This window comes from Carettochelys insculpta, chromosome 1 (genome assembly GCF_033958435.1).
Source record: "Carettochelys insculpta isolate YL-2023 chromosome 1, ASM3395843v1, whole genome shotgun sequence".
Lineage (NCBI taxonomy): Eukaryota > Metazoa > Chordata > Testudines > Carettochelyidae > Carettochelys > Carettochelys insculpta.
This window is the reverse complement of record NC_134137.1, coordinates 166,304,303-166,330,956: the sequence shown is the minus strand read 5'-3', so window position 1 is coordinate 166,330,956 and position 26,654 is coordinate 166,304,303. Positions and strand designations below refer to the sequence as shown.

The following is a 26,654-nucleotide window of genomic DNA, read 5'->3' as shown; positions in this document are numbered from 1 at the left end:
AATCAAGAGCAAAAATGGTTCAGAATGTGAAACAAACTGATCCTCTCAGAAAGATGTATTGAAGTTAACTGGCACTGTATTTAAGACAGTAAATTTCAGTAGAATATAAAGCTCCGGGGCGTATTGTCCTTAGCTGTTGATTTTATTGCATGTACCATAATTTTATATAACACTAACCCATCACAGTAAATTCTGAACAAGAGAATGAGGGGAAGAGAAAACTTTGATGTAATACGGTTATGTGGCAAAAATACTACCGGGGAGCAAGTCCAAGCCTTTAGTAAAAAAATCTGCCACTGTATAATGATGATAGATTTGAAGTTTGTCACTCTTGCTAGTGCCAAGCTAGTGAACAGAAAACTGCCTCTCAGAATAAAACCTTTACATTCTATTTTAGTTTGTAAACATGTTGAGGATCACTTTTAAGCAGTGTAGTCCTGTTTGATGTTTTGACGCCGAGGCTAACATTGTCTAATTTCAACAAATAGTGGAAACTTGTGATTGATTTTCATATGCAGATTATTTTAGTTGTGAGATCTTAATCTGACAACACAGAAGTGGTGCTTGGAGATTCCCTCTCACATCAGGCGTGGCAAAAATAGCTCTGTAATCCGTTCTTCTCTCCCCCCGCACTCCCGTTTTTTGGCTACGAAATACTATTTATTCTAATGTTAACGCAATATACAATGAACTTCAGAGTTATGAACATCTCAGTAATGGAGGTTTGTAACTTTGAAATGTTCATAACTCTGGACAAAACAATGTGGTTATTTCAAAAGTTTACAACTGAACATAGACTTAATACAGTTTAGAAACTTTAATATGCAGTTGAAAAATGTTGCTTTTATCCATCTTAATGTAAATAAAAAAGCAGAGTGTCCTTGTCAGATCTTTTTTCTTAAATTTTCATTACATTTAACCCATTACTGTATTGTATTTGTCTTTTTAAAAAAAGGCTCTCTGCTGCTGCATGATTGTGTATTTCTGGGTCCAAATGGGGTGTGTGGTTAACTGATCAATTTGTAACTGCACTGTGCGTAACTTTGAGGTTCACTGTAATGTGCTAGATCAGGGGTCGGTAACTCCCATCACAGGCTTCTGCGATGTGTCCAGTGCAGAAGCTTCCTTCCAGTGGCATTGTCCCGGGGAAGGGCTAGCCTGGCCAGACAGCTGACTTTGCAGAGATGCAGGCCGACAGTGTTCTCCTGGTGCTGTGTGGGTATGAGGTCCCACAGCGATGTTTTTGTAAAGCCGTGGGACAGACAGGGAGGATGATATCCCTTAGGTTCAGATAAATCTCAGTTTAATTGCAATAAATGAAATATGCAAGTCTCCTTCTCAGCCATAGTTTGATCCTGTTAACTGTTCTGCTCTGCCTTCCAAGTTACAATGATGTATTTCCATAGTTCAGACTTAAAACGGTACAGTTCTGAAGCTTTATTTATTTATTTATTAGTGAACCTGTTGTAAGTAGGACTTTAGAAAGTATCACCCACACTCGGAGCATTTCTAGAGATCAAATTCCAGCACTCCACCTTGGAAAGATTGCTGCCCCCTGTACTAGTTGCTATTCATGTAGAGAGGAGGACACAGCCCCTGCCCCAAAGAGATAGCAATTTTAGGGTCCAATCCAATCAGATCCATGCGGATGGACCTTTGCACATGCAGTCCCTCATACCATCACCAGGATTCTACATAACTCAAAGGTTTGCCCATGTGAAACCGTTTGCAGGTCTAAGGCATGTCCAGTAATGGGGCTAAATGCTTTCTGCTTGCGCTCCTATTTATGTGCATGAGTTGTCAGTGTAGTTTAGCTGAAACCTTTGTGTATAACGTTGCTCACACGTATGTTTTTCTAGACCATAATGTTCTAGGTTTGATATTTAACGCCTGCAACATATTTAATAACAAGTAGTGCTGATGCCCCTTAAAGTCTAACAGATTTATTTATTAGATAATGAGCTTTTGTGGGTGTAGTACCAAGAGGCACTGAGACCTCATCTGGGGTGAGTGAAGTCTCTGCTCTACAGCCTTGATTGAGAGCCAGCTGGCCTTTAGCTCACATGGTAGAGTGCAGGGCTTTAGACCCTGTGCTTGCAGGTTCTATCCCTGGACCTGGCAACCTGGGTCTGTTGGCATTACAACTGGTGCATTGGCTGGGAAGAACTGCTGGAAGGTCTCAGAAGCTTGGAACATGCTTCCTCAGCCCCAGGAAGCATATAGTACCCAGAGGCACTGAGACCTCATCTGGGGCAAGCAAAGTCTCTGCTCTACAGCCTCAGCTGAGAGCCAGCTGGCCTTCCGCTCATGTGGTAGAGTGCAGGACTTTAGACCCTATGCTCACAGGTTCTCTCCATGAGGTTGGCAACCTAGGTCTGTCAGCATTACGTGGGTAAGACACACTTCCTCAGTCTTACCCATGAAGGCTCAGTACGTAATAAATAGGGTGCTCCAGGCCTGGTTGTAATTTGTCAAACAAATACAGCTACCCCCTGAGTTGCATTTATAATGTTTGAAGCTTGTTTATGTTGAATTTTTCTCCATTTTTAATAATTATTTAATTCTGGTCTTGCTGCTGGTTAGCCAAGTTGGATTAAAGAGTCCCAGAGCAAAATTCTCCTCTTTTGCCAAACAAGTGGTCATGAGGATTCTCTTACATTTTGTGATCAAAATGGTTAAGAATCTCTCCTCTAATTCGAGAAAGAGGGCACAGTATCATTCCATTTTTTTCTTTTCTTTTAACTTTGGGTTCTCCATAATATTTGAAAATGTGTGCTATGTGCTACCTACCCAACAGAGAGGTTTGCTTTCATTAGTGAATTAGATTCCTGTAACTTAACTGTGAGTAGTTCCACTGAAGAACTCACATACTTAAAATGAAGCTCTTGCTTAAGTGCTTTGATGTACTGGAGCAATGTAGTGTGCTGGGTCGGGGCCTACCTAATTGTTGATCTCTGGGGAGAGCCACAGTTAGAACATGTTGGGTGTATTTGGCAGTTCGTACAGCAAAAGTCTATTTCACTAAATGTATTTCAAATAAAGTGCTTTAAGGACGTTTTTACACAAGTGGGCATATAAATACTGTAGTTTTTAAGTCCCTCGTTTACTTACACTTGACAACTTGCACACAAAGGTAGAATTGTTTCATGAATTGATCCTTTGTCATTTATTCCTTGTTCTAAATAATAGGAGGTGTATGTTTGAGGATTGTACTGTATCAAAATATTGGTCCAATATATCATTTCAGTTCCTTTTTAAAATGTTTTGCCAAATGCTTCTTTGAGTTTCTTTCTCAAGTAAAGACTATTGGATAGCTGAGGCCAGTCATTAGTAATCATTTGCTCTTGATTTGAATTTAAATCTATGTAAATATTATGCTCTAATAAAATATTTGAAAAAGTAGGCTTGCCTGAAATATTAAACATGGTGATTATTCTGTGAATAAAGAAGTCATTTTTTCCTAAAGAAAATATGATCATTAGATTCCATACATTAATCTTGATAATGGTTTCTTGTTAAAACTGAATAGTTTCATTTTGTGGCTTTTGCCTGTACTCAGCTGAAATGAGAAATGCAGCCAGTTTTTGCAAGGCCCCGCCAAAATATAAAGCATGCCATCAATATGTTTTCAATATGACATTGTGTTCTCCCTTCCTCTTAAAATTTATTACTGCTGTAATAACATTATTTAGGACTTTATAGCTAAACAATGAATAAATATTAAACAATGAATCTTTTAGCACCCCTCTGAGGTACGGAAACATATTTCTCATTTTATACATGGGTAATCTCAGACAAAGGTGAAGTGGCTTTTCCTGTATCGTACAGTCAGTGAACGTTGCATGTGGGAATGAAACATGGGACTCCTGACTCTCAAGTCCATGTGCCATGAACCATGGTAGCTTTGATAGTCTGCTATGTCTTAAAGCCAGTGGACAGTTCTGGTTCAGTTATGATAGGCCTACTCATTTTGAAGGTGAGTGGGTAAATCCAGTCCAGGCTTTTTTTATGGTTCCACGATGAAAAAGAAAAAGTCTAGAAGTAGACTGGACAGCATAGAGGCCATGAGAGGATAGGACATGAGGAAGTTGAAGAAAATTTCCTATTGTACAGCTATGCCATCTTTGGTGCAAATCTTTATAAACAGTAATACAAAGCGAGCTCTGTACCCTTTGTATTCTGTGTCTTAATTGAAATCAAAATATTTGAAAATGTAGAAGAACATCCAAAACGCTTTAAAATCAATTTAAATCTGTTCTCTGTTATTGCTTAGCAGTATGATAAGAACTGTGATTAGTTGTACTGTTATTTTTAATCCTTTGACAGCCTTAAAATAAACCTAATTTAATTTTCAAGCACAGAGGCTTAAAGGGTTCACAGAGGGGCAGTTCTCTGCCCAGTGCCAGCAGTGAATAGTTGAATTGGGTTCAGGAGTCCTTCTCTGCCCCCATAGCCAAAGGGGCTGCCAAAATGACTGTACACTGTGTGACTGTAGTCCAGTGGGTGAAGAGCCCTAAGCGCCCCATCACAGTTCTGTTGCAAGGGTTAAGATCAGAGGGTCTGTACAGCCTATCTTCCCATATGCGTGCCCTATAGCTGAGCTCAGCGCTGCGTGGGGGGTCTGGGTCCCTTTATATAATGGATCCCCACTGCCAAGTGCACTTCCTGTTCAGCTGAGGAAGTGAAGACCAGAGTTTGTGGCCTATTTTAGGTTTTCTAGGGAACATTGGTAAAGCAGATCAGAGAAAGTAGTATGAATTCCTCACTGGTTGTGCTACATGTTTCAATGCATGTTAAGTTGCTTCATACAGCTGTGCAGGATGGTAATGGGATGCCGTGCTGGCAGAGCAGAGCAGGCGTGCCTTCTGGGGAGTTACTTGCAGCAGTGGTGTAAACGGGAAGGACAAAACATTAGATATAAATGGGTAGCGAACTGGGCTTCAACAGTGGGACACATGGGAGGTGCAGACATGAAAACAAAAGTTGTATGTTAATAAAGTGTTTTTTCCTAGAGGCTGGAATGGAAGGAAAAGAGAAGAGGAACGAGAGTCACTGTTGTTTCTTTTTAAATATATGGGAGGTGTCCAGACATGGTGATAAGTATTTTTGCAAGACAGATTGATTAGCTGGTAGCTCTTCACCCTTGTGTTAATTTGCCTAGCCAATGGAAGCTGCTGGCTTTGGCTTCAGCAGTGGTTGCTGGGTGGTTAGCATTTGAAATTAGGCTACAAATGTAGGTGCCTTAATTAATATTGTCTTTAGTAGTCTCCTTTAGCTATCTGTTTTTGAAAGTCTTGACCTAATGCTTTAATGATCCCATGTGAACTGTTCTGGTACTTGTAATTTCAGGTATTTAATAAGGAAACACTAGCTACTGCACAAATATTCCCTTAATGTCTGAACCATTATATGCTAGAATTTATAGAGATTGGCAAACTTGACCCTTGAGTCTGTGTAAGCCATTACTGTTAAGAAAATCTGACATGCACTAAAGTTAGATGTAAAGTCAGAAGATCTAAAGCTTCTGATTAAACTAAAAACTTTTAAATATTGCTCAGGTATATTTTACAGCAGTATCGCATGCTACACATTTATATTGCCGTGGACAAATTAATGATGTGGGAGATGTTGCTGAGTGTTAAACCAGAAATTTTGACAGAAAGCATTTCATCTGCACCCTGCTAGCCTACAGAAATTGTCCAGATCCTTCTAAGTGAAGCCAACCTGTCATAGCTTTACCTGGAGTGATCAAGGAAGACTTGATACAAAACAAAATTCCCCTATGATAGGGTAGAACCATGTTTGCTGGGAATGTAATCAATGTTTCACTTACATAAGTTGTGCTGTAAGCCAGGGTTGTTCTTCAATCACACATGTTTAATGCAGCTGGTTGGTTGGCAGTTTTACTACAGCTGGTTGGCTTGATGGCTGTTAACAGCCACTTAACTGTGGAACCATCTTACAGTGAAATCACTGGGTTGTCTGATTCCCCGTCAAACAACTTCATGTTATCTGGAAGCTCCCTTTAAGACAAATTGTGATTTGCATTTTGCAGTACATCTTGCATAATAAATAACAATCCTAGATTTTCATTCTACTCCATGGTGAGCAGAGTTTCAAATTCGCTATAAACTGGTTCCACTACAAATCTAATTGTCATGGAAGCTTATGCTGTCAGCATTGCTTAGGTTGCGGCACCCTAATCTCACTTGCACTTTCTGCAGGAGCTTTTCTTGTTCTCCTTTTAAATTATGTTTCCTTTCTTGCTGCAGTTTTCTTTTCATTTTGTATTGTAGGATCAGGATATTCACCCACAGAAGATGACGAAGATCTGTATGCACACAATAGATATGCAGGTGAATGCTTTGCTTCTGTGCTAAAAAGGATCAGCTGGTGGCTGGGAGATCTTTTCTCTTTTCTTCCTGCAATCAGAATGTCTTAGGGTGATCCAGCACCATTTGTGTTCAAGTTTTTCTGACAAGATGAGCGTTTTATTTTTATTTTTCTAAACCATAGGAAATGGAACAAGCACTGTGCATTGTTTAGGTTATGTGAGTAAATTGCTGGTTTTTATTGCCTTCGTTCTTGAAAGGTCAAGCTGCTAACTCATGAAAATTAAAAATAGGCTGCTGTCTCCTTCTTTCATACCCTGTAGCCAAAGCCATCAATGATAATCAGTGATCTGAATCTGGATCTATTGATGGTAAGGTATGGAAGCATGCGAAGGAGAGCTTGATTGTTATAAGCTTCTTCATAATCTCCTTGACATTTCAGGTTCATCTTGCAACCTGGAATGAAGAGTAAAACATGTTCACTAATGAGCAGGCATTAAACTAAATAGACATTAAACAAACATGTTGGCACATTAATGAGATAATTGAATTCAGCAAATATATAAATCAGATTCAGATTTTCTTCCATATTCCAAACAAGTTTACTGACCAGTGGGATCTGATAGAAAAATCATTAGTAAATCTGTGACATATCTGCCTAGTTCTTGAAGAATCTGGCTCCACACTCAACGCCCTGCCCTCTTATCACCCAAAAAAGTCATTTTACTAATGTTTTGCATCGAGTCTATGGACATGCAAGAAGACAACGTATTGCATTGTTGAGAAAACCTAGAAATATAGGGCATTAGTGTAGCTTTGCTTAATGTTTGTACTGGACAGAGAATAAAACATGATTTTTACACAAGGATATGCATAAAATATATTAACTATTTATGAGTACCAAAAGAGAAGGTTCAAAATACTGTCCAGCTTATGTTTTTACAAATGTTTATTTTGCACTCCCACCAAAGTGTATCCCAGTGTGAAAACCCACCTTTAAAAGTATAATCAGAAAAATATATTTGTCCATAGCTTTATATGGCAAATGTGTTGGGTTTTGTCTTTAACATTTAATTCTCTGTGGATACTGAAACAAAGGGTTCAAGTGATTTACTAAAGACGAATGAAGTGATCAGAATGTAGACTCTTAAGACCTGTGTTTTAGAAAAGTGATCCAGAACAAATTATTTCATTGGCTGCACAGATGTCACAGCAGTGTGTGAAATGCAGTGGGGTAGTCACACAAAAATTAAAAACTATATTAAATTTGGAAGCTCTGATCTGAGCTTTAGTAGCAGATTAGACAACTCAGATCCCAACACCAAAGGCATGAAGCTGAGAAGACCCAAGTATATTAATTTGCTTGCACTTATTTGAGTTGACAGGTAGGTCACTTAAAAAACAAACAAACAAAAACTGATATGGACCTGAGTTGCTCAGATTGGATCTGGATCAGAATTTCACCAAAATATGAGGGTGTGTATTTCTAGGGTTTTGGTTATGGATCATCTCTCTCTATAAAAAGTTTCAGAGTATCAAATATACTAACCATTGTGCATACCTTTTGAAAAATTTGTATTCATACATGCCTAGCATGGCATGGTGCATATTAAGTAGAGCTATGTAAACCTAGCTGATTTTCAATTCTCGTTGATGTCTGCAAATTAAACCCTGTAGTTTGTTCGCTAGGGATTGGCCACATTCCAAACCCTCATGCTCATCTGGATATTTTTCAGCTAACTCAGACTTCTAACATCCCAATTGCATTCCTTCCCAACAAGTTAGCTTACAGTTCCCTTCCTCCCTAGTGAAGTTGCCTGTAACTGTGCCTTCATGGGTCACAACCAAAATCAGGACAAACTGCTGAGAAAAAGGGCAGATGATTCCCAAGGCTGACAGTAATTCTCCCACAAGATATACCAAACCAGGGACAAAAGTAAACTTCTGTTTCACCACACTGGCAACAAGAAGTCAGAAAAGTAGTTTTGTTAGGCATTCCAGTCTTTGTACCACCACCTAAACATTGACATTAATGATGAGAGGTCATTTAAAATCAAATTAATAAAATAAAAGGTGGTTCTGATCCCAAAGATCCAGCCACACATCCACATCAATACATCTCTCAGATTTTACCCACTCTCCACACTATTGCCAATTCTTCTGTATCTAAAATCTAAAGGATTTTTATAGAAAGAAGGAAAGGGAAGAGTTAAAATTGGTTAAAGGAATCACAAACTTAGAATAATTGCATAGTTCTTGGTTCAGGCTTGTAGCAGTGCTAGGTTAAACTACTGGCTTGCTCAGTCTCTGGTTGCTTCCAAATCATTGGAGCAGTTCTTTAGCTAGAATACTAGTTCATAGTTCAGAAGTTTGAACAGAGTGCAAACTGGAGTTATTTCGAAGGCCTTTTGTAGCTTCTACCATGTGGAGGAAAATTCACTGCTTCAAACAAAGCTCTTAGCACAGCTAGAAAACTACAGGGAAGAACAAGAACAAGAACAGAGTCATGGGATCAAGTAATCTGCCCATGCATGATTTTGCCTAATCATAGTAAAACTTATTACCCATACCCCAAACAGCACGTTCTTCACAGGAAAGTCCTTTCCATGTAGGTGGGCATCATCGATAGTACGGGGTGAACCTCTTTAATCTGGAATGGTCTCATCCAGCAACATCTACAATCCAGCATGATTTTAGATGGACGCACAGCCACTTACCATGGGTGCAGCCAAGTATCCTGTGGTCCCGTAAAGTTTGTTTACAGCCACCAGTCCTGGTGCTGTGGTCTGTGCTGTTATTTAGCTGTAATTTACCCCTAAATGTCTTGTAAGAGCCAAGTAAGCAGCGAAAGTGTTGGTAATGCTGCTAGAGAATACTGACCTTTGGTGGTCCAGCAAATTTTCTCATCTGGCACCAGTCAGGTCCCGAGAGTACTGGACAAGAGAGGTTCAACCTGCAAGTTAAATGTTCCTTGACAAGCCACTTAATTGAAATAGCTCCTCCAAAATGTGCTGGCTAAATACCTTGTGATCATTACCATAGGAATGAACATATTTGAAATATAGTCATAGGGCCAATAGTCAAATTTCAGATACAAAAATGGTACATGAATACAAGTGGCATAAGTGCATTTGACAAATTATAACCTTTCCATAGACATCTTACTTGCAACATTTGTATAAGATTTGTGGCAAATATAAAACAGGGTTTGCAACAATTAACTATATGGTCATACTTTAATCAGATAACACCGTACTGCTTAATCAATCAGTGTGCCTCATTGTATTACAAAATCCAAATGCATTTTACCTGAGCAACTTACAGGAACGCTGGTCCAAAGCTCAGCATTTTCACAGTGCTGACAAACACTTTGGAAAGTGCCAATGTGAAGAAGAATGTTTCTTCTCTAATTGACTGCTCTGCATGGGATTCGTGTGAGGAGAAAAAGCCCCTGGAGTGCTGTATTTCTTTGTTCTGCATAGCACAAAAGCCACTACTTTGATGCAACCCATTAAGGGTATGTCTACACTGAAGCTGGAAATGGGCCTCCCAGCCAGAGTAGACAGACTTGTATTAGTTGGCCTTGAGCTAGTGCACTAAAAATAGCCTTGTGGATGGTGCAGTTCTGTCAGAGAACATAATTATGTCACTGAGGGACACCGTTTCAGAAACAAGCTGTGCTACTTTCAAATGCTTTCTGTGAAACAAACTAAAACTCTGGCAGTTCCACCCTTTTCTGTTCTCAGTCTCTCCACTTCCACTGTCCAAAGTTGTTTCTGTAGTTCTAGTAGAATCTATGTGGAAGTATAAATTTCCGTTGGCGGAGAAGTAAAAATATCTCACCCTTTTTATACACTGAATAAAAAAATACAACAAATATGGTAGATGAAATAAAAGCCCATTAAATATGTTCATGGAACTGTTCCAAAATATGAGGAAAGACATTTGAAATGTGAAGATGAAATTAATCAACAGCAACAACAGAGCCAATAATTATCTGTGAAACTGATTCAATTTGTGAAAGACAACTTTTAGATTGTTTTTGTGGTTTTGCCGCTGTTTAGGCATGAGGTTCTGGAAACCCTCCCAGATCCCATAAAGGCTCATTATATACCTCTGAATATTGCATGCAATGTGATGTTTAGTTGCTTATCTTTCTTTGTGCCTACACTCTTATCTCCTTAAATGCTGTCCTTGTCAAATCCCAGAGGTAAACAAAGTCACATTAGTCATTAGTTGGATAGAAGACCCTGTTCAGAAATCTTATGCGTTGGCCCTCATGCCCCCACAAAAAGTTGTTTTGGCTACTTAGGAAAGGTTTGTCGCTGACACACACCCATGTGTGTATTGAACCAGCGCCCCAGTTGATGGAGAGTTTCTTTTGAATAATTATAGTCGTTAATGACTATAGAGTGTCAAGACTTCTTTGAGGGAGGTGGGGCAATATGCGAGTATGGGTATTAATCCCAGTATTGTGGCCAAATTCCAATTCTGCTTTGATTTGGCAGTCCCTGTGATCCATTAATTTGCATGTCTGACCAGTACTTGGGGCTTTAGCGGGAGATGAATCACATACTTCAGACCAATATCAGAAGGGTAGCCATGTTAGTCTGTATCCTCAAAAACAATGAGAAGTCCTGTGGCACCTTATAGACTAACAGCTTTCGTGAGCAAAGACCCATTTTGTCAGATACTTCAGACAAGTTTCTGTGTCCCTCCATTTGTATGTGAAGTGCAGGAATGGGTTGGGGCTGGGGATTTTCCAGCATTTTTATGTTTCATCCATTCTGGCTCTAGTCATCCACACAACTTGAAGCAGCTCAGCATAGACACTGAAATTTGAACAACTTAGCATCAGGGAGCATCAGAGCTAAGGGTTGCTGGGACACTCTTGAAGAATAAAATGCCTAGAAGTGTGGGAGAATCCTTTATGCAGAATGCAGGGCAGAAAAGGAGACAAGAAAACTAGTCCCCTGACAATGCTTAAGGAATGGTGCAGCCATGGGCAGGTGCTGAGAAAATCCACACGAGAGGAGGGATACTTCAAACTTTAGAGCATCCCAGAAGCTTCATAGTCAGCTCTTGTTAATATTTCTAAAAGGGCCAGTTAGAATCAAGTGAGGGAGTGGAATATTCCCACTCCTAACACCATCCTCATTCGCTGTTTGGGCCCTCTACCCCAGTTTGGTGCTTTTCTGATGGGACTTCTGCACCTCCATTCCTCAACTGAACTTGGACTAAGCGTTCTTTTCTTCCTGAATGATTGCACAGAGTTGATGGCAGATGAATGCCACATTTCAAGAGCAGGTAAATCTGTTGTAAAGATGTGCCTGAACCAAAACCCAGATCCAAACTCTTCTGATTTTGGAAAATTTTAAGATCTGGATATGATCTTTGCTGCTTGGGTCCATTTTCCTTGTGTGTGTGTGTGTGTACATAAACTTGTGCTATGCATAAGAAATAACACAAGACTGCATGTAGTTTGATCAGGTAACATAACCACACCTGGAAATACATATGGTGTGGATATATTGGCTGAAACATTCATACCCAGTACCTGAGCATATATGTTGTACTTGGTGACTGAGAGTTAACGCCCACTGAGGATGAATGGCACTAGTTCTTAACTCTCTGAGAGTTTTTGTTTCAGTTTGTCTGACCTGGCGAGACAGAGCTACCTATCTAGTAAGAAAGACAACATTGTACCCATTCACATTTAAAAGGTTTTCTTCATAATGATGGGAAAACAAGCACATTTTAAGGGCAATCTTAAATATTGTTGAATTGCTGGGGCCATCCTAGAAGTGCTATCCTGGCATGCTGGTGAGTTTTGGCTCAATGTAACATCTGAGATGGAACTTAGAAATTCCTTCAGAATAAGTAAAATTCCCACACCCACATATATATTCTTGGGGGGCGGGGGACGGTCTCTGTTCTTGTGTCCAAGCAACCAAACTTGATATTTCTATAATGTGACATATATAATAGTGCCCTTCATAAATGTGAGGGAGCTTAGGTCTTCGTGGAGTTCACCGGTGGAGATGTCCGTTTCCATGGTACCCAGTATGCATCTATCTGCTGGTCCTGAAGGAAGTTTTGAATGGAAGGGTATTAAGGCAAGAGTAAAGAAAACAAAATTTTGCCACAGAAAAAATAAAGCTTTGCTGAGATTGAACTTGTCACCTTGACTGCCTGCTTCTGTTACCAAAGGGAAGCTAAATGCAGCCTCTGTGACAGGGATAAGCAAACTTTTTATGTTGGGCCCCACTTTTTGTCCCTGCAATTAGCAGCCCCTCCACCCCCAACCGGTCTAATGTAATCCAAACTGAGGGAAATTTTTGTTGTGTTTATAAGAAAACAAAACAAAACAAAAAACAAAAAAACTTCTGGCACACTTAAGACAATAAATAGGTAGAATGTACAAACTTTGTGACTCGGTAGATAAATGTGAATACACAGACACAAAAACAGTAACGTATTTCAACATTTTTAATGAGATGGATACGCCTCACACCCAACAGCTGATCGTACTGCACCCCCCCTTTAGGAAGCATCACACACCCCCTACTTTGCCTCACCCTTGCTCTATGGGGGCATTAAAAATACAGGTATTGTTGATTATCAGTCTGTCCACATGGTGGCAAACTTATTCCATCAGCATGAAATTTAGACACCCAATTTAATGGAAACCATCATTAATTTATAACAAGCAGGAACGTCTCACATTTCGAGGCCTGATGCTGTGATATATTTAGCACCTTGCTGGATCAGGCCAGAAAGTTACCTCTGTGTGTGCTTTTTCACTTTTTTTTTTAATAAACTCAGCCACATCCAATAGACAAAATGACTGTGCAATTGTGACTTAAGCCAATTAGTCTTGTAAAATGTGTTGAGTGTTTTTCTGTTCTTTTTGCCAGAAACACCTTGGTGTTCACCCATTAAGGTGAAACATGGCAATGCAAACTGCAGGACACCTCAAGGAGGATATTACAAAAATGTCTTGGGCACAAGATGTGATATTCGTTGTCAGAAAGGCTATGAACTGCATGGTCCTCAACAGCTTATTTGTCAGTCAAACAAGCGCTGGTCTGGGAAAGTTATGTGTAAACGTGAGTAGATCATACTTCTATGTGCATCTGTAGCACTGAACTCATCTCTGTATTGCATCTAATATCTATGAGTAGCTTTTACACTTAATATCAGTGCTGAGATGTGGAAAAACCTAGCTGACAGGAGCTGCTCTTAGAGGTAACTCTGTTTATCATTTGGCTTTCATCCCTATTTTTAGTTTAAAAATAAATATGTATATGTGAAGTCAGAGCTAATTTAGCTGCACCTATTTCAGATGCTACTGGCCTAGCACCTGTGATGTACATGGTGCTGTATAATAGGTGGACTGTGCCAAACAGCTGATTGCTGAGGAGCTTCTAGCCTAAAATTATAGCAGGTGTGATACAGGCAAGTGCAAGCCCCGAGTGCAATGAAGAATTAAAGGCAGGAGTGCTTCGCAGAACAGGTGGGCTTTGAGTTGGTAGAAATATATTTCTGAAACAAACACACTGAAATACTGTAGATGTAATTGTAGCCACATGGTTAATTGTAATGTAATTTTGCAAAATCTGAAAGTCACCAGATTGAATGGGCTTAAGGTGACTAGATAGCAAGTGTTAATAGTCAGGATGGGGTGAGGGACAATAGGCATCTATTTAAGACAAAGCCTCAAATATTGGGACTTCCCTTCTAAAATCAGGATATCTGGTCACCCGAAACAGGCCCACCATTAGTTCGTGAGTGAAAACATTTTGACAAATAAGGGAGGAAGGAAGGAACTAGCCTTTTCTTAAATTAGTTCCATTCCGTTGGGCTAACTTAGTTGTATGGCAGCAAAATTTGAGCGTGTTTGAGGACGGAAAATCATTTTGAGCAGTTTCACTCATTCTGGCTGGAAAATTCCTAACCATGTTTTATTCTCATACAGTGTTGCACATCTGTTTAATCCCCTGTCCTCTAGAATGGAAATCTGAAGGTCCTGGATACATTTGTTTTCTTTTACAGAAATACGGTGCCCAACATTGTCCATGCCAGTTAATGGAGGGTTCAAGTGCACAGATGGTGCATACTTTAGCTCCAGGTGTGAGTATTACTGTTCCCCAGGATACCAGCTAAAAGGAGAGCGGACAGTAACATGTATGGACAACAAAGTTTGGAGTGGCAGACCAGCCTCCTGCGTTGGTAAGTGAATTGAGGTTGTCACTTTGTAAGAAGCCGAGATTTAAAGCTTTTGTAACCTCTTAATGCCAACATATTTTAAATGCATTGTAACCATGTCTCCATCATCCATGTTGGTGAGAAAACAATCACGGTGTCTTCTAGGAAAGCATGGGAACAACTTAGCTGAGGGAATAATGGATTTTCAATCACTTGAACTCTTTAAATCAGGTCTGGATCTCTTTCTAATGTAGCCAGAACCAAAGTTAAGGGCTTGATGAAGAAATTATGGGATAAGGCTATATGGCCAGTGCTACGCTCATAATAGTCCCTTTTGATCTTAATATCTTATGAAGTCTGTTTTAATTCCTGGAGCTTCCTCAGCCACATCTTGTGTTTACTGCATTGTGTCACAGCCATTGCTTCGTAAGCCTAAAAGAGAATCAGAACTAACCATTATGGTGGGACTTCTTGCTACTTTTGCACCTTGGGTTCATGGGCTCCCAGTGAATTCTGGGGAAATGAGGATGGACTCCAGTGCAGTTAGCACAACACTAGGATCCATTTCTAGCCAAGCTTGCATAATTCTCCTTTAGCTGTATTTCCTGATAGAATCTTATTACAGGTTGAACCTCTCCAATTCAGAGCTCTTCTTTCTGGCAAACATCAGTAATCTGGCATAATTTTAGTTAGCTGGATGACCACATATCATGGGTCTGACTGAGTTTCCCATGGTCCGATAAAGTTTGCTTACAATCACCAGTCCTGGCTCTCAGTGGTCTGTGCTGTTATTTAACTGTAATTTACCCTAAATGTCTTCTAAGAGCCCAGTAAGTAGTAGTAGTCTTAGTAAAGCTACTAGACAATATTTATGTGCCATGGCCTTGCAAATTCTTTAGTTCGGCACCAGTCAGATCCCAAGAGTGCCGGACTAGAGAGGTTCAACCTGTACTACAAAGTGTCTTCAGCTGCTGCTGCTGTTCTTGGGAAGCTCCTGATAAGTGGTTCAGCTTCCAGTTACCAGGGTGTGCTGTTCTTTAGCCACTTGAATTGACCACCCACAATTTGATTTCATGGCTGGAGCAATATTGTACCCTCCTATGGTTTTCCTCAAGATGCCTGTGGCACAGTCTGGGTAAGTGGGTAAAACAACACTGGCGTCTCCCTGCTATAGTTTTACATTCATGGGATTTTGTTCAAATTTCCTGATATTTTCTGTCTTGCAACTGAATACATGCTCCTGGCTGTCTATGTTGAGAGTAAGTTTCCAGGAGAACCTCTTGCTGCTAAGTTGTGATCTATGTTATACAAAAAATATTTAAAATCCTGAATTCATGGTGTTTTGAAAAAATGTCAAGTTTAGTTCCACCCTTTGTTACTGTAGCTCAAAGCAATGGCAACTGAATCTTGACAGCAGCAATCAGTTAGAGCATGTGGGTACAATATTAAAAATGCAGCTACCTGTAGAAGTCATGAGGCTAATTTCATATTATTCAGTGGGATGGACTGTATTGATTGGCCTATGAATTTATTTATTTAAAATATCATTTCAAAATTTGAAAAGGAAAATAGGATTTACATTTGGGTGAGAATTGATGTACAGAGTGCAAGGTGTTTATCTGAAACCACACACACATTCGGCAGTAATGCTGGGAAGGAACAAAAGATCAAGTGTATTTTATTACACCCCAGTGCCCATGCCGTAATCTTGCCACCATATGTAGAATAAAATAAATGATATTTAAAAGTAACACCAGGCACAGATCTGCTCTTACCAAAATAAGACTTCTCAATCGTAGTCTCTGTTTATATTTTTGTAACTCTTTTTGAACACACATGCCAGTGTTTTCAATCTTAGTTGGGCCTCTAAATCTTATATTAAGGCATATAAGTAGTGTGGTAGAACACAGCCTGTAGGCTGCAAGCACCTGGTAGAAGGCAGGTATATTGGAAGGTGGGTTAATGCTTTCCTGTTCTCCCATTAAGCCCAATTAGGGCAGGCAGCTGGGGTCTCAGTAGGAGTCAGCTGCAGCAGGGGTTAATCAGCACCTGTGGTCAGCGAAGACCTCTGGACTTCCTATAAAAAGCTCCTCCCCCAGCCCCTGTCCCACAGTTGAGGGAAGGAGTTGGAAGGTTGAGCAGACAGGGCAAGGGCAGTACAATACAATACAATACAATACAATACGGTACAAAGGGGAAGTGGTGGGCAGAGTGGCCCAGAGTGAGGCAGCTACATTGGGACAGGGGCAAGAGCACCCCACTAGCTGCCTCTCTCTCATAGGGACCCTGGGCTGGAGTCAAGGGTAATGAGTGGGTCTGGACTGCCCCCCACACCCTTCCCCAGAGGACCACCCTGCTGGAGCAGCAAAAGCCTGCAAGGCTGTGTCTGCACTAAGAGAAATCTTTGCAATAGCCATGCTAATGGCCATTTCGAAGAATACTAATGAGGTGCTGAAATGCATATTCAGCACCTCATTAGCATGCCACCAGCCACGGCACTTCAAAATTGCCACTTTTCACTGCTGCACAGCTCATCCAGATGGGGGTCCTTTTCAAAAGGGCCCCACCAACTTTGAAATCCCCTTATTCCTATCAGCAGATGTTGGTCCTATCAGCAGATAGGAATAAGGGGATTTTGATGTTGGCGGGGCCCTTTTGAAAAGGACCCCCGCCTGGATGAGCTGCGTGAAAATTTTGAAGTGCCATGGCTGGCAGCATGCTAATGAGGTGCTGAATATGCATTTCAGCGCCTGATTAGTATTCTTCAAAATGGCCATTAGCATGGCTATTTCAAAGATTTCTCTTAGTGTAGACACTGCACAAGTTTTCAATAAAATGTTACTGACCCTTTGTTCCAGAATGTCATTCCAGCAAGATGATTTCCTAAGGTGTAGTCATAGCTGGTTCAGCACAATAGCCAAGAAGCACTAATCAAGTATGAGAAAGTAGCCCAGGAAAATCATAGCTGAGCAGCTCTAAATTTTCTGTTAAAATGCCTGCCTCCCTCCCCAACAGGATATAAACCTTCCAAGCAAGTTCACTCCACCTACTAAATTGCCTTAATGTCAGAAATGCCTAATTAAGAGTTTAAATAAACCACCTTGTATGACATGTCAGCAAAGAGATTCCAAGGATGACTGAAGATCTATTTTTAGTTTATTCCATGCTACCTTTTTCAATATCCTGTGGTATGTAATCACTCTTTGACTGCACCTGGTCTATAGAGTACAGGGAGAGTGGAGGAAATCCTGGAGCTGCTTGACTCGATATAGAGCGTTAGGGCCTATAGTCTCTGCACAAGGCATTCTACTATTAAATAAGAGGGTGATTGCACTTTGCACCACCTAATGCAAATTCAAGACAGAAAAGCAAAGCACTTGAGCATGCATATAACTTCAAGCACATGCTTAAGAACTGTGCTGGATCAAGTCCTTATGTGGCCTTCAGGCCCTGGCAGTTTGTAAGTGTGGGCTCAGTGGGCAGAGTTGGAGTGCCCCACTGCAATCAGTTGGATTGTTCTGGGGTTTGTTTGGTGCGGTAGGGTGGTTTTGTGTGTGTCTGCCTATAAATGTTTAAAGGCAATTGAAGTAGCCACAGACAATGGCCTTTCCAATAATTTCAGTCCAACCAGAAGTGCATACTAAACCAAGGTGCCTGGTGATGCAGTTCCCAGAGTAACTTAGTTTTGCTGTCTTAATAAAGTGAAAATTCATGCTTGTTCATACAAACCAGTGTTTTCTGTCCCTTAGTGCTGGAATTTTCTTCCTGATTAATTGGATGTTTAAAATACTGATTAGTACCAAAGTGCTGTGCAGTGGCTACAATGAATACTCAGTAAGCTGCCACAGAAAGACAAAGAAACTACTAATACTTCACTCTTAGTAGCACCCCTGCAAATGCAATGTCAGCTATTGTTAAAGGAGGGGTGGGCAATGTCAGTGCCCTAAGGAAGTTACACAGGGCTAAACTCCCTTTGGCTTCAGTGTGGCCAAGATTCTACACTAAGGCTACCAGCACCCAAGAAGTCTCTGTCAATAGAAGTCACTGTCGCAAGGGATTTCCTGGCAGAACTTTTGTCCACAAATCTCATCTACACATAAAAGCAGATTGAAAGAGCAAGCCACTCTGTCGACAGAGAGCAGCCAGCTTGCCTGGCCCTCTCTTGACAGAATGGCTGACCAGAAGCTCTGCAAACAAGGCTGCCCAGTGAACCGGAAGCCATCTCTGTCAGCAAAAGGGCTCCAGAACATCTACACAACTGTTTTGTTGAGAGGACACTGTCAAGAGAGGCATTATACCTGAATGGGGAGAGGTATAAACGCTGCTGGTGGATGTGCCAGGTTTTGTCAACAAACTGTCGACATAGCACGTTTTGTGTGCAGACAAGCCGCGGTCTTCCCAACAAAGCCCAATTTTGCCAGAAGAAGCCTCTTGTGTAGCTTTAGCCATAGTGTGCAGGGTAGATAAAATGATGGCGTGAGTGAGAGAAGTGATGGGGACAGGAGAGCTGGAAAGTGTTCCCAAAAGCATTCCCTAGCGTGGCAGTATGAAAGAAACTTATTTAGAAACCGCAGCGGATGAATGAATTGCCTAAGGAGGATTTGGGAAGCTGAATGGAACCAACAGGATGGGAGCAAGGTAACAAGTGGGAAAGAGCAGTTGGTTTATAGGATGGAAGGGAAGGGTAAGAGACAATGCGAGTCTAATGGGGTGAAAGCAAGTGTGCCATATGAGTGGAGAGCAGAGGGATGGATAGCTATAAAATTAAATGGCATAAATAAGGATTCAGAATCAGAGAGAGCTCTCCCAGGTCTTGTGTCTAGCACTAGAGCAAATAAGAAAAGCTGTTGTTCACAAGCATGTTTGTCTCTTCTCAAAAGCTTCACTCTGTGTTTGTTTACAGAAATTTCTGTTTGTTTTCCACAGGCGAGGTTTTGTGTTCCACATTGGACGTAAAGTGAATTTAGGACTGAATTTTATTATTGTTAGTTAAGCCTAGAGCCCCCAGTAGTAAACCAGGACCCTATTATGGAGGCTGTCTCAAATAGCAGAGCTGTGTCTACACTACAGAGTTCTGTCGACAGAACCTCACTGTTGACAGATATTTCCTGACAGAACTTCTGTCTACAGAACATGTCCACACCTAATACAGGCTCCCCTTGTCAATGCCCTCTGTTGACAGAGAGCAGCCGGACTGCCCAGTCCTCTGTCGACAGAACAGCCAACCGGAAGCTCTGCAGAGCTGGCCAGTGAACCGGAAGCTCTCTCTGTCGACAAAGGGGGTCCCTGAAGCATCTACACTATTTTTCTGTAGAAAAAAATTGTCTACAGCGGTCCTATGCCTCAAACTTCCAAGACACAACTCTGCCAAGAAGAAGGTTGTGTTCTGTCAACAAATTCCAGACAGAACGCATTTGTAGTGTGGGAACTCCCTAGTTTTGTCGACAGAAGGCCTTTTCTGTCAACAAAACTTTGTGGTGTAGACACAGCTGAATGGAAAAGAAATACCATGTGACATAGGTCAAAGGTGAACCTGGAGGAGATACGTATTTAATTCATGGGTTGAAAAAACATTTTCAAATACCCTACCTTTGAACAGCAACCAGATCTGTTTTGTTTGTTTTTTTTTAAATGAAGTCGCTTGGAAGATGACATGCACATGCAAAAGGGGCGTAATGTGGTACAGTACATGATTTGTTCACTGGGAATACTTGCACTCTATGTGCCTTTTATTTCTATTAGCTGCTGTCCTGCTGTGTAACATATTGGACTGTGACTTGACTGTCAATATTGTGGGCAAGATCTGGGACATGGAGGTGGCTCACAAGGGGCTGGAGGAGTTTAGCTTGTTTTGTTAAAAGGCTGTTTGTACCATCAGGCAGCTTTATAAACAGCTACTGCAGGGTGTGTTTGAATATGATGGAGACAGGCAGGAAAACAGCTAGGATGAAAAGTTTACTTTGAAGGCAAAGGGGCACACACTTAGAGCAGAAGTGCTGGAGAGCAAGGCTTTTGAGGGCACTGGGCTCTTGCATCAGCACCGTGAATCCGAAGTAGTTGTAGTAATTTAGCAATACTCACACTGATGAGAACAAAGACCTTTTTTTATACAAAATACTATTTTATCGTGTGTAGGTTATAATGGATTGTATTTTAATATTTTACATACTGTATTAAAATAAAGGCCCCACCTTAATTCATTTGAACCCAATGCTACTTTTTCCATTGACTTTTACAGGAAACAGGACCATGCCCTCTCCCTGTAGAAAGGTAATAAAAAGGGCTTGTTTTTTTTAACCTTATAGATAACAGTTAAGGATTATTTTTATAAATAAGAGGCCTAGAGCAGAGTAGCTCTGCAGATACACTGGACTTGATTCCCTGATTCCAAATTTCAGTTTGGGTGTAATCTAAGCCAGGGTTAAAAATCTGCTGGTTAAATTTTAATAGTAGATTTTTCCAGAGGTGCTGTTTGGCTTAAACTCACAGTTTCACTTCAGTGCTTCATTGTGCTGCCGGGCGTGGATAACAATCAGTGGATTTGGATGAAGCAGTGCAGTTATGCATCACCTTCATTTCCAATCAGTGGTTTTAATCTCCAATCAGTCTTTTATTGTGGAACCATTGTCATCACACAGAAGCTTAATCATTAAGCTATGAAGACAATTCCAGTTTTCTAAACTTTATATTTTTTCTCATGAAATATCAAGGTACACCAATGAATAACATCTCTAAGCAACACCACACTATCAAATACAGCCAACAATGAGACGGCAATAGTGACAAGACAACAGTTTGAGGAGTCCTTAATTGTTTGCTTGTTACCTTTAGTCATCACTACAGAAAAAAAGAGAAGAGAAACAGTGACTTGCCCAAGGTCATGCAGTCAGTGGCAGAGCTTCTGAAAGAATCAGAGAAGTTCATGTCTTTTAACCTCAAGCTCAGTTCACTAATGCTACTTCAGCCTTGCTGGTGATTGGTTTAAAGAAAGTCTATAAGGTGGCCACAGAACTTCTTGGTTTTTTTTTTTTCATTATCCTGATGACTGCTGGTGCTTTATTTAGTCTACCTGGAAAATGAAAATAGGATTAATTATGCCCTTCCCTCACTCTTCCTTTCCTCCCACAAATGGGAGGCATTAACATTGTACTCTCTTTGCACTGGGTTCTGGGGCTAGGAACCACACAGTGAGAAGAGACTACAAAAGTCATCCAGTGTTACCCCCTGCCAAGGTGTAAGATTTGTTGTATCTAAACTGCCCAGGACAGATGGCTATCCAGCCTCCTTTTCAAAACCTCCAGTGAAGAAGATTCCATGGCATCTTTAGGTAGCTTGTGCCATTGTCCTACTGTTCTTATGGTTAGAATTTTTTTCCTGAGATTGAATCTCAGTTTGCTCTGCTGTAGTTTGAACCCAGTGCTTCTGAGAGAACAATTTTTCTGTCTTTTTAACTGCAACCTTTCATGTATCTGAAGACAATTACCATGTTCCCCCTTAATCTCCTCTTTTCCAGACGAAGCATAGCCAAACGCTTCAGCCTTTGTTCTTAGGGCCGTGTGCCATCCTTTTGTTCCTGCTTACCTCTGCATCTGTCTCATGTTCTCTACAACCTTTCTATACTGTGGTGATAGAAACTAGACAGAGTGCTCCAGCTGAGGCCTAACCAGCACCGAGTAGAGCAGTACTATCACCTCCCATGCCTGTGTGGTATGCCCAGGGCAGTGCATGATGCTTCCCCTGAGAGAAGCTCGCTCCCTGTCCTGCCTCTTCTGCCTTCAGCCTTACTCCCTCACCCCCGCCCACTGTGAGCATCCACCTGCCTGCATCCTTCCTCATTCCCCCAGCAGAGCCCCAGCCACCATGAGACCCCTGGCCTTTTGCTGGCTTACTCAGGCCCTCCTGACTCCCCGGCTGGCTACCAGACTTCCGATTGCTGCTCACCTCCTCACTTCCCCACCAGGAAGGGCTGAGGGCTGGGACAGATTGTTGGGGTGCAGACTCCCCCACCCACCGTGATTCCCCCTGCCAACTGCTGGCTCACCACATCCCTTCTGACCCCCCCACCCCCTACAGAGGAGGGATGTGGTCACTGGTGGGGACCAATATTCCCTCTAAGATTTCCCATCCCTGAGTAGAATGAATTTTATTACATGTACCAATGTGGCGATGCTGCCCTACACCTCACCTTCATATTGGAGCACATAACAAAATTCATGTGGTGGGGGTTCAATCAAGGGGCTCTGCGTGTTGGAGGGGACGTGGGCTGCGGCGGAGTGTTTGGGTGCAGGAGTGTGAGGGCTCCAGCTGGGAGTGTGGGCGGGGGGAGGAGTGCAGGCTGTAGTCTGGGACTGGGTATAGACTGGGGTGAGAAAAGTCAGGGGGGCAGGCCCCCCTGGGGAAGGCTAAGGCCAGTTGTACCTGCTGCCCATGGCTATGCCTCTGTTAATGCAATCTAAAATTGCATTTCCTCTTTTTTGCAACGGCATTGCATTGCTGAGTCATGGTGACGTTGTGCTCCATCATAACTCCTGAATCCTTCTCAGCCAGGCTGCGACCAGCCCAGTTACCCCTCCCACCCCCATTCTGTATTTGTGCCTTTGATTTTTTTTTGTCTAAGCATAGCACCTCGTTGAGGGGGTTGTGCATGTGTGTAAAGCTTTATCACAATGTACATTGAGTAAAATAGTGAACAGCTGTGAAAAGAATAAACCATGAATGTATTTCTCTCTCTCTCTCTTTCTCTCTCAATCTTTTTCTTTTTTTAACAGATGTGGAACCTCCTAGAATCCAGTGCCCCAGTGTGAAGGAGAAAACAGCTGAGCCAAATAAGCTAACAGCCCGAGTGTTCTGGGACACCCCAGAAGGAAGGGACACTGCTGACGGCATTCTGACAGAGTAGGTGAAACTGTATATTGTAGTAAGTGGAAACCTCAGGTCACTTGCTTTGCCTTTTGCTGGATACCCTCTATTACTGATCTAGGTGATGTGCTTGGTCAGCATCCTTCCCCACCTGTGCTGTGAAGGAGTCAACAGTTGCTATTGAGTCTACGTGAGCTTTCAAATTATAATGCAGGCATAGCTTGTGGTTTGAAGACTTTTTTAGTATGCCAGGTCTTGCATGCAACACAAGCTCATAGTCTTTGCCAGCAGGTATTGTGAAGTCTAAGATGGCAACAGAAAGAGATGGATAAGTTCATGAAGGTCCATCAATGGCTATTAGCCAAGATAGGCAGGAATGCTGTGCTTGTCAGAACCTGGGAATGGGCACCAGGGCATGAATCACTTGATTACCTGTTCTTTTTGTCTGTCTGGGGCACCTGGCATTGGCCACTGTCAGAAGACAGTATACTGGGCTAGGTAGACTTTGGTCTGGCCCAGTATGGCCATTCTTATGAAATTTACTAATTTCTATGCTGATGATATCCTTTGAAATGGCTGTATTGTCTGCCACTTGCGCAAGATTGATATGATGTTCAAAATAATTTATTGATGAGATTATGGGAAATAATTTAGTACAAAAAGCTTAATAGATCTACGTATCAACTCTCAGAACAGAAGGTGTTAAAAGAATTGAGTAGTTGAGAAAATAGACTCTGTTTGTTGAAAGATAAATGTTACTCACAACTTTATTTAATGAGGACATTTGAAAATACCTTGAAAAGTAAGGCATTTTAATATGTCAGAGAGTACAAGCTAGAGGAATCCATTAGATACATAAATGCTAGTGCTTGTAATTGCAAAAGAAGAGCTGTAATGTTAGGATGTTGAGTCACTTAAGTAATTCATCACCCTCAAATAAGAACTTTAGCCTAAATGTTGTTCAGTATCAGAATTTGAACATATATTATTAATGATAATCCCCTGCCTCTCCCCCATCCCAGTGAAATAGCATCACATGATAAAAATAGGGGCTGTATAATCCAAAGTAATGGGACCAATAACTGTTCCCACTCCAGTGAGGTAGCTTCTGAGCTATGGAAACTTCCTGTGAAGGGCATATGTATCTTCAGAATTTCTGTTTCCAACTCTCATAATTTTACTGAGAGTCTTGAAATATTTCCTGCTTTTCTCCTGGAATCAGGTGAGTATCTCAGTTTTTTCTCAATGAAAGTTTGTGACCCTATTTGTTTTAGCTAACTGAGACCCAAACACACCCTAAAGGCTCTAAAATCAGAAAGTAAATTACACTGCCTCAATTTTATCTAAAGAAAATCACAAGCCTTTTTTAAGTCTCATGGCTGTGATGTCTGATCCAGTGTTTGAATGATTGGGGTTAGTGGTACTGTGTAGGGTACTCATAAGATGGTTCGAAGTCTGGCGAAACTCTGAATTCTGGCACCACCTTAAGCCCAGTTTGTTCAGCTCAGAGCATAGCATTCAGAGGCTCACTACCAAGGGACCTGCTACACATACCAAGCTGTAACAGTAACGAAGGGTCCTGTGGCACCTTATAGACTAACAGAAAAGTTTTGAGCATGAGCTTTCGTGAGCACAGACTCACTTCATCTGATGCTGGTCATGGAAATCTGCAGGGCCAGGTATAAATAAGCCAGAGCAAGGCTGGGGATAGTAAGGTTAGCTCAGTCAGGAAGGGTGAGGCTTACTACCAGCAGTTGATCTGGAGGTGTGAATACCAAGGGAGGGGAAGCTGCTTCTGTATTTAGCCAGCCGTTCACAGTCAAGCTGTATCACTTCCCTAACAGGTCAAAACAAAAAGCAGTCAAGTAGCACTTTAAAGACTAACAAAATAGTTTATTAGGTGATGAGCTTTTGTGGGAGGACCCACTTCTTCAGACCATAGCCAGACCAGAACAGACTCAATATTTATTTCATCTGTCCCACGAAAGCTCACCTAATAAATTATTTTGTTGGTCTTTAAAGTGCAACTTGACTGCTTTTTGTTTTGATAGTATATAAACTAGCATGGCTCCCTCTCTGTTCCCTGACAGGTGATTAAGAAATGTTTATGCAGTCTCAGGGCTTCTTGTCCTTTAAGCCTCAGGCAGCAAATATGCACAACTTCTACCTATAGAGAGGGATGAGAGGAAATGTCCTGAGGTAAAATTATGGCCCTGAATGGATTGAAGCTTCTTGGTAGTTTAGAATTCACTTGATATGGGCTTTGGTTGGAAATGAGCAGCTGAGCTGAACCCTGCCATGAGCTCCCTCTGTTTCCCACTACGAAAAGGAATGATATCTTGATTCTGCCTACCTTTTCTCTGTGTGTCATCTGGCACAAAACTAGAACCATATAAGCAGCACTTGCCGGGCAGACAGGAGTCTTAGCAGATGGCTTTTTAAGAGCAGTGTGAGAGACAAGGTGGATGAGGTTATATTTTATTGGACCAACTTCATTTGATGGGAGATAGAAGTATTAAAGCTACACAGCTCTGTGTAGTGCAAATCCTTATACTTTCTACCAACAGAAGTTGGTCCTTGCCTGTCTTATCTCTCTCATATCCTGTGACCAACGTGGCAACAACAGTACAAGCAAACAATGGTACTCTGCTAGACACTTAGCTGTCCGGCTGCACAGAATGAGGCTCAGTTGATCATAATTCTCCAGTCTTTTTTGTTTGTTTGTTTGTTTGATTGTCTCCATGGAGAGAAAAAAAGGCACAAGTTTGTACAACAGTTACTTAAAATTTAAATAAATAAAATGACAGCAGTGGTTAACTTTGCTGGAAGCAGTTAGGTTGTTGTAACTATAGCTCTTAAATATTGTGGGCTCTTCCCGTCATCATCATCTGTCATTCTGCAGTCTCTGAGCGCAGCCAGGCAATCTGACAGATGGGCTTTCCACCCAAATTTTGTTAGAGGTTCTCCAGTAGAAAAATATTATCTGACTTAATTTCTGATCATCTGATCTATTTTTGTTTCATTTTTAGTGTGATTTTGAAAGGCTCACCCCCTGGGTCATATTTTCCAGAAGGTGATCACAAAATCCAATACACTGTGTATGACAGAGCAGAAAACAAAGGCACTTGCAAATTTCTAGTTAAAGTCAGAGGTAAGAACAATGTCTGACTGTATAAACAAAACCAGTGAATATTTCTTTAGAGGATCAGTCTTCCTGCATAATCTCTGCATGTATGTAAACTTTGCTCACTGGAG

The 26,654-nt window shown here is 41.3% G+C and overlaps 1 protein-coding gene across 4 annotated transcripts in view; it reads left to right on the top strand.

The window, feature by feature from the left end:
• Positions 1 to 26,654, top strand: part of SRPX (sushi repeat containing protein X-linked) — a 73,586-nt gene that overhangs the window by 37,199 nt on the left and 9,733 nt on the right. Inside the window, exons 2-7 of one of the 4 annotated variants that reach the window (XM_074994749.1) lie at positions 5,013 to 5,093; positions 6,273 to 6,356; positions 13,250 to 13,441; positions 14,388 to 14,564; positions 23,309 to 23,435; positions 26,429 to 26,550. In XM_074994749.1, coding sequence (XP_074850850.1) covers positions 5,013 to 5,093; positions 6,273 to 6,356; positions 13,250 to 13,441; positions 14,388 to 14,564; positions 23,309 to 23,435; positions 26,429 to 26,550 — 783 coding nt within the window. The remainder of the gene's footprint in view (positions 1 to 5,012; positions 5,094 to 6,272; positions 6,357 to 13,249; positions 13,442 to 14,387; positions 14,565 to 23,308; positions 23,436 to 26,428; positions 26,551 to 26,654) is intronic. The other 3 variants (XM_074994765.1, XM_074994757.1, XM_074994773.1) reach the window with 3 other exon arrangements.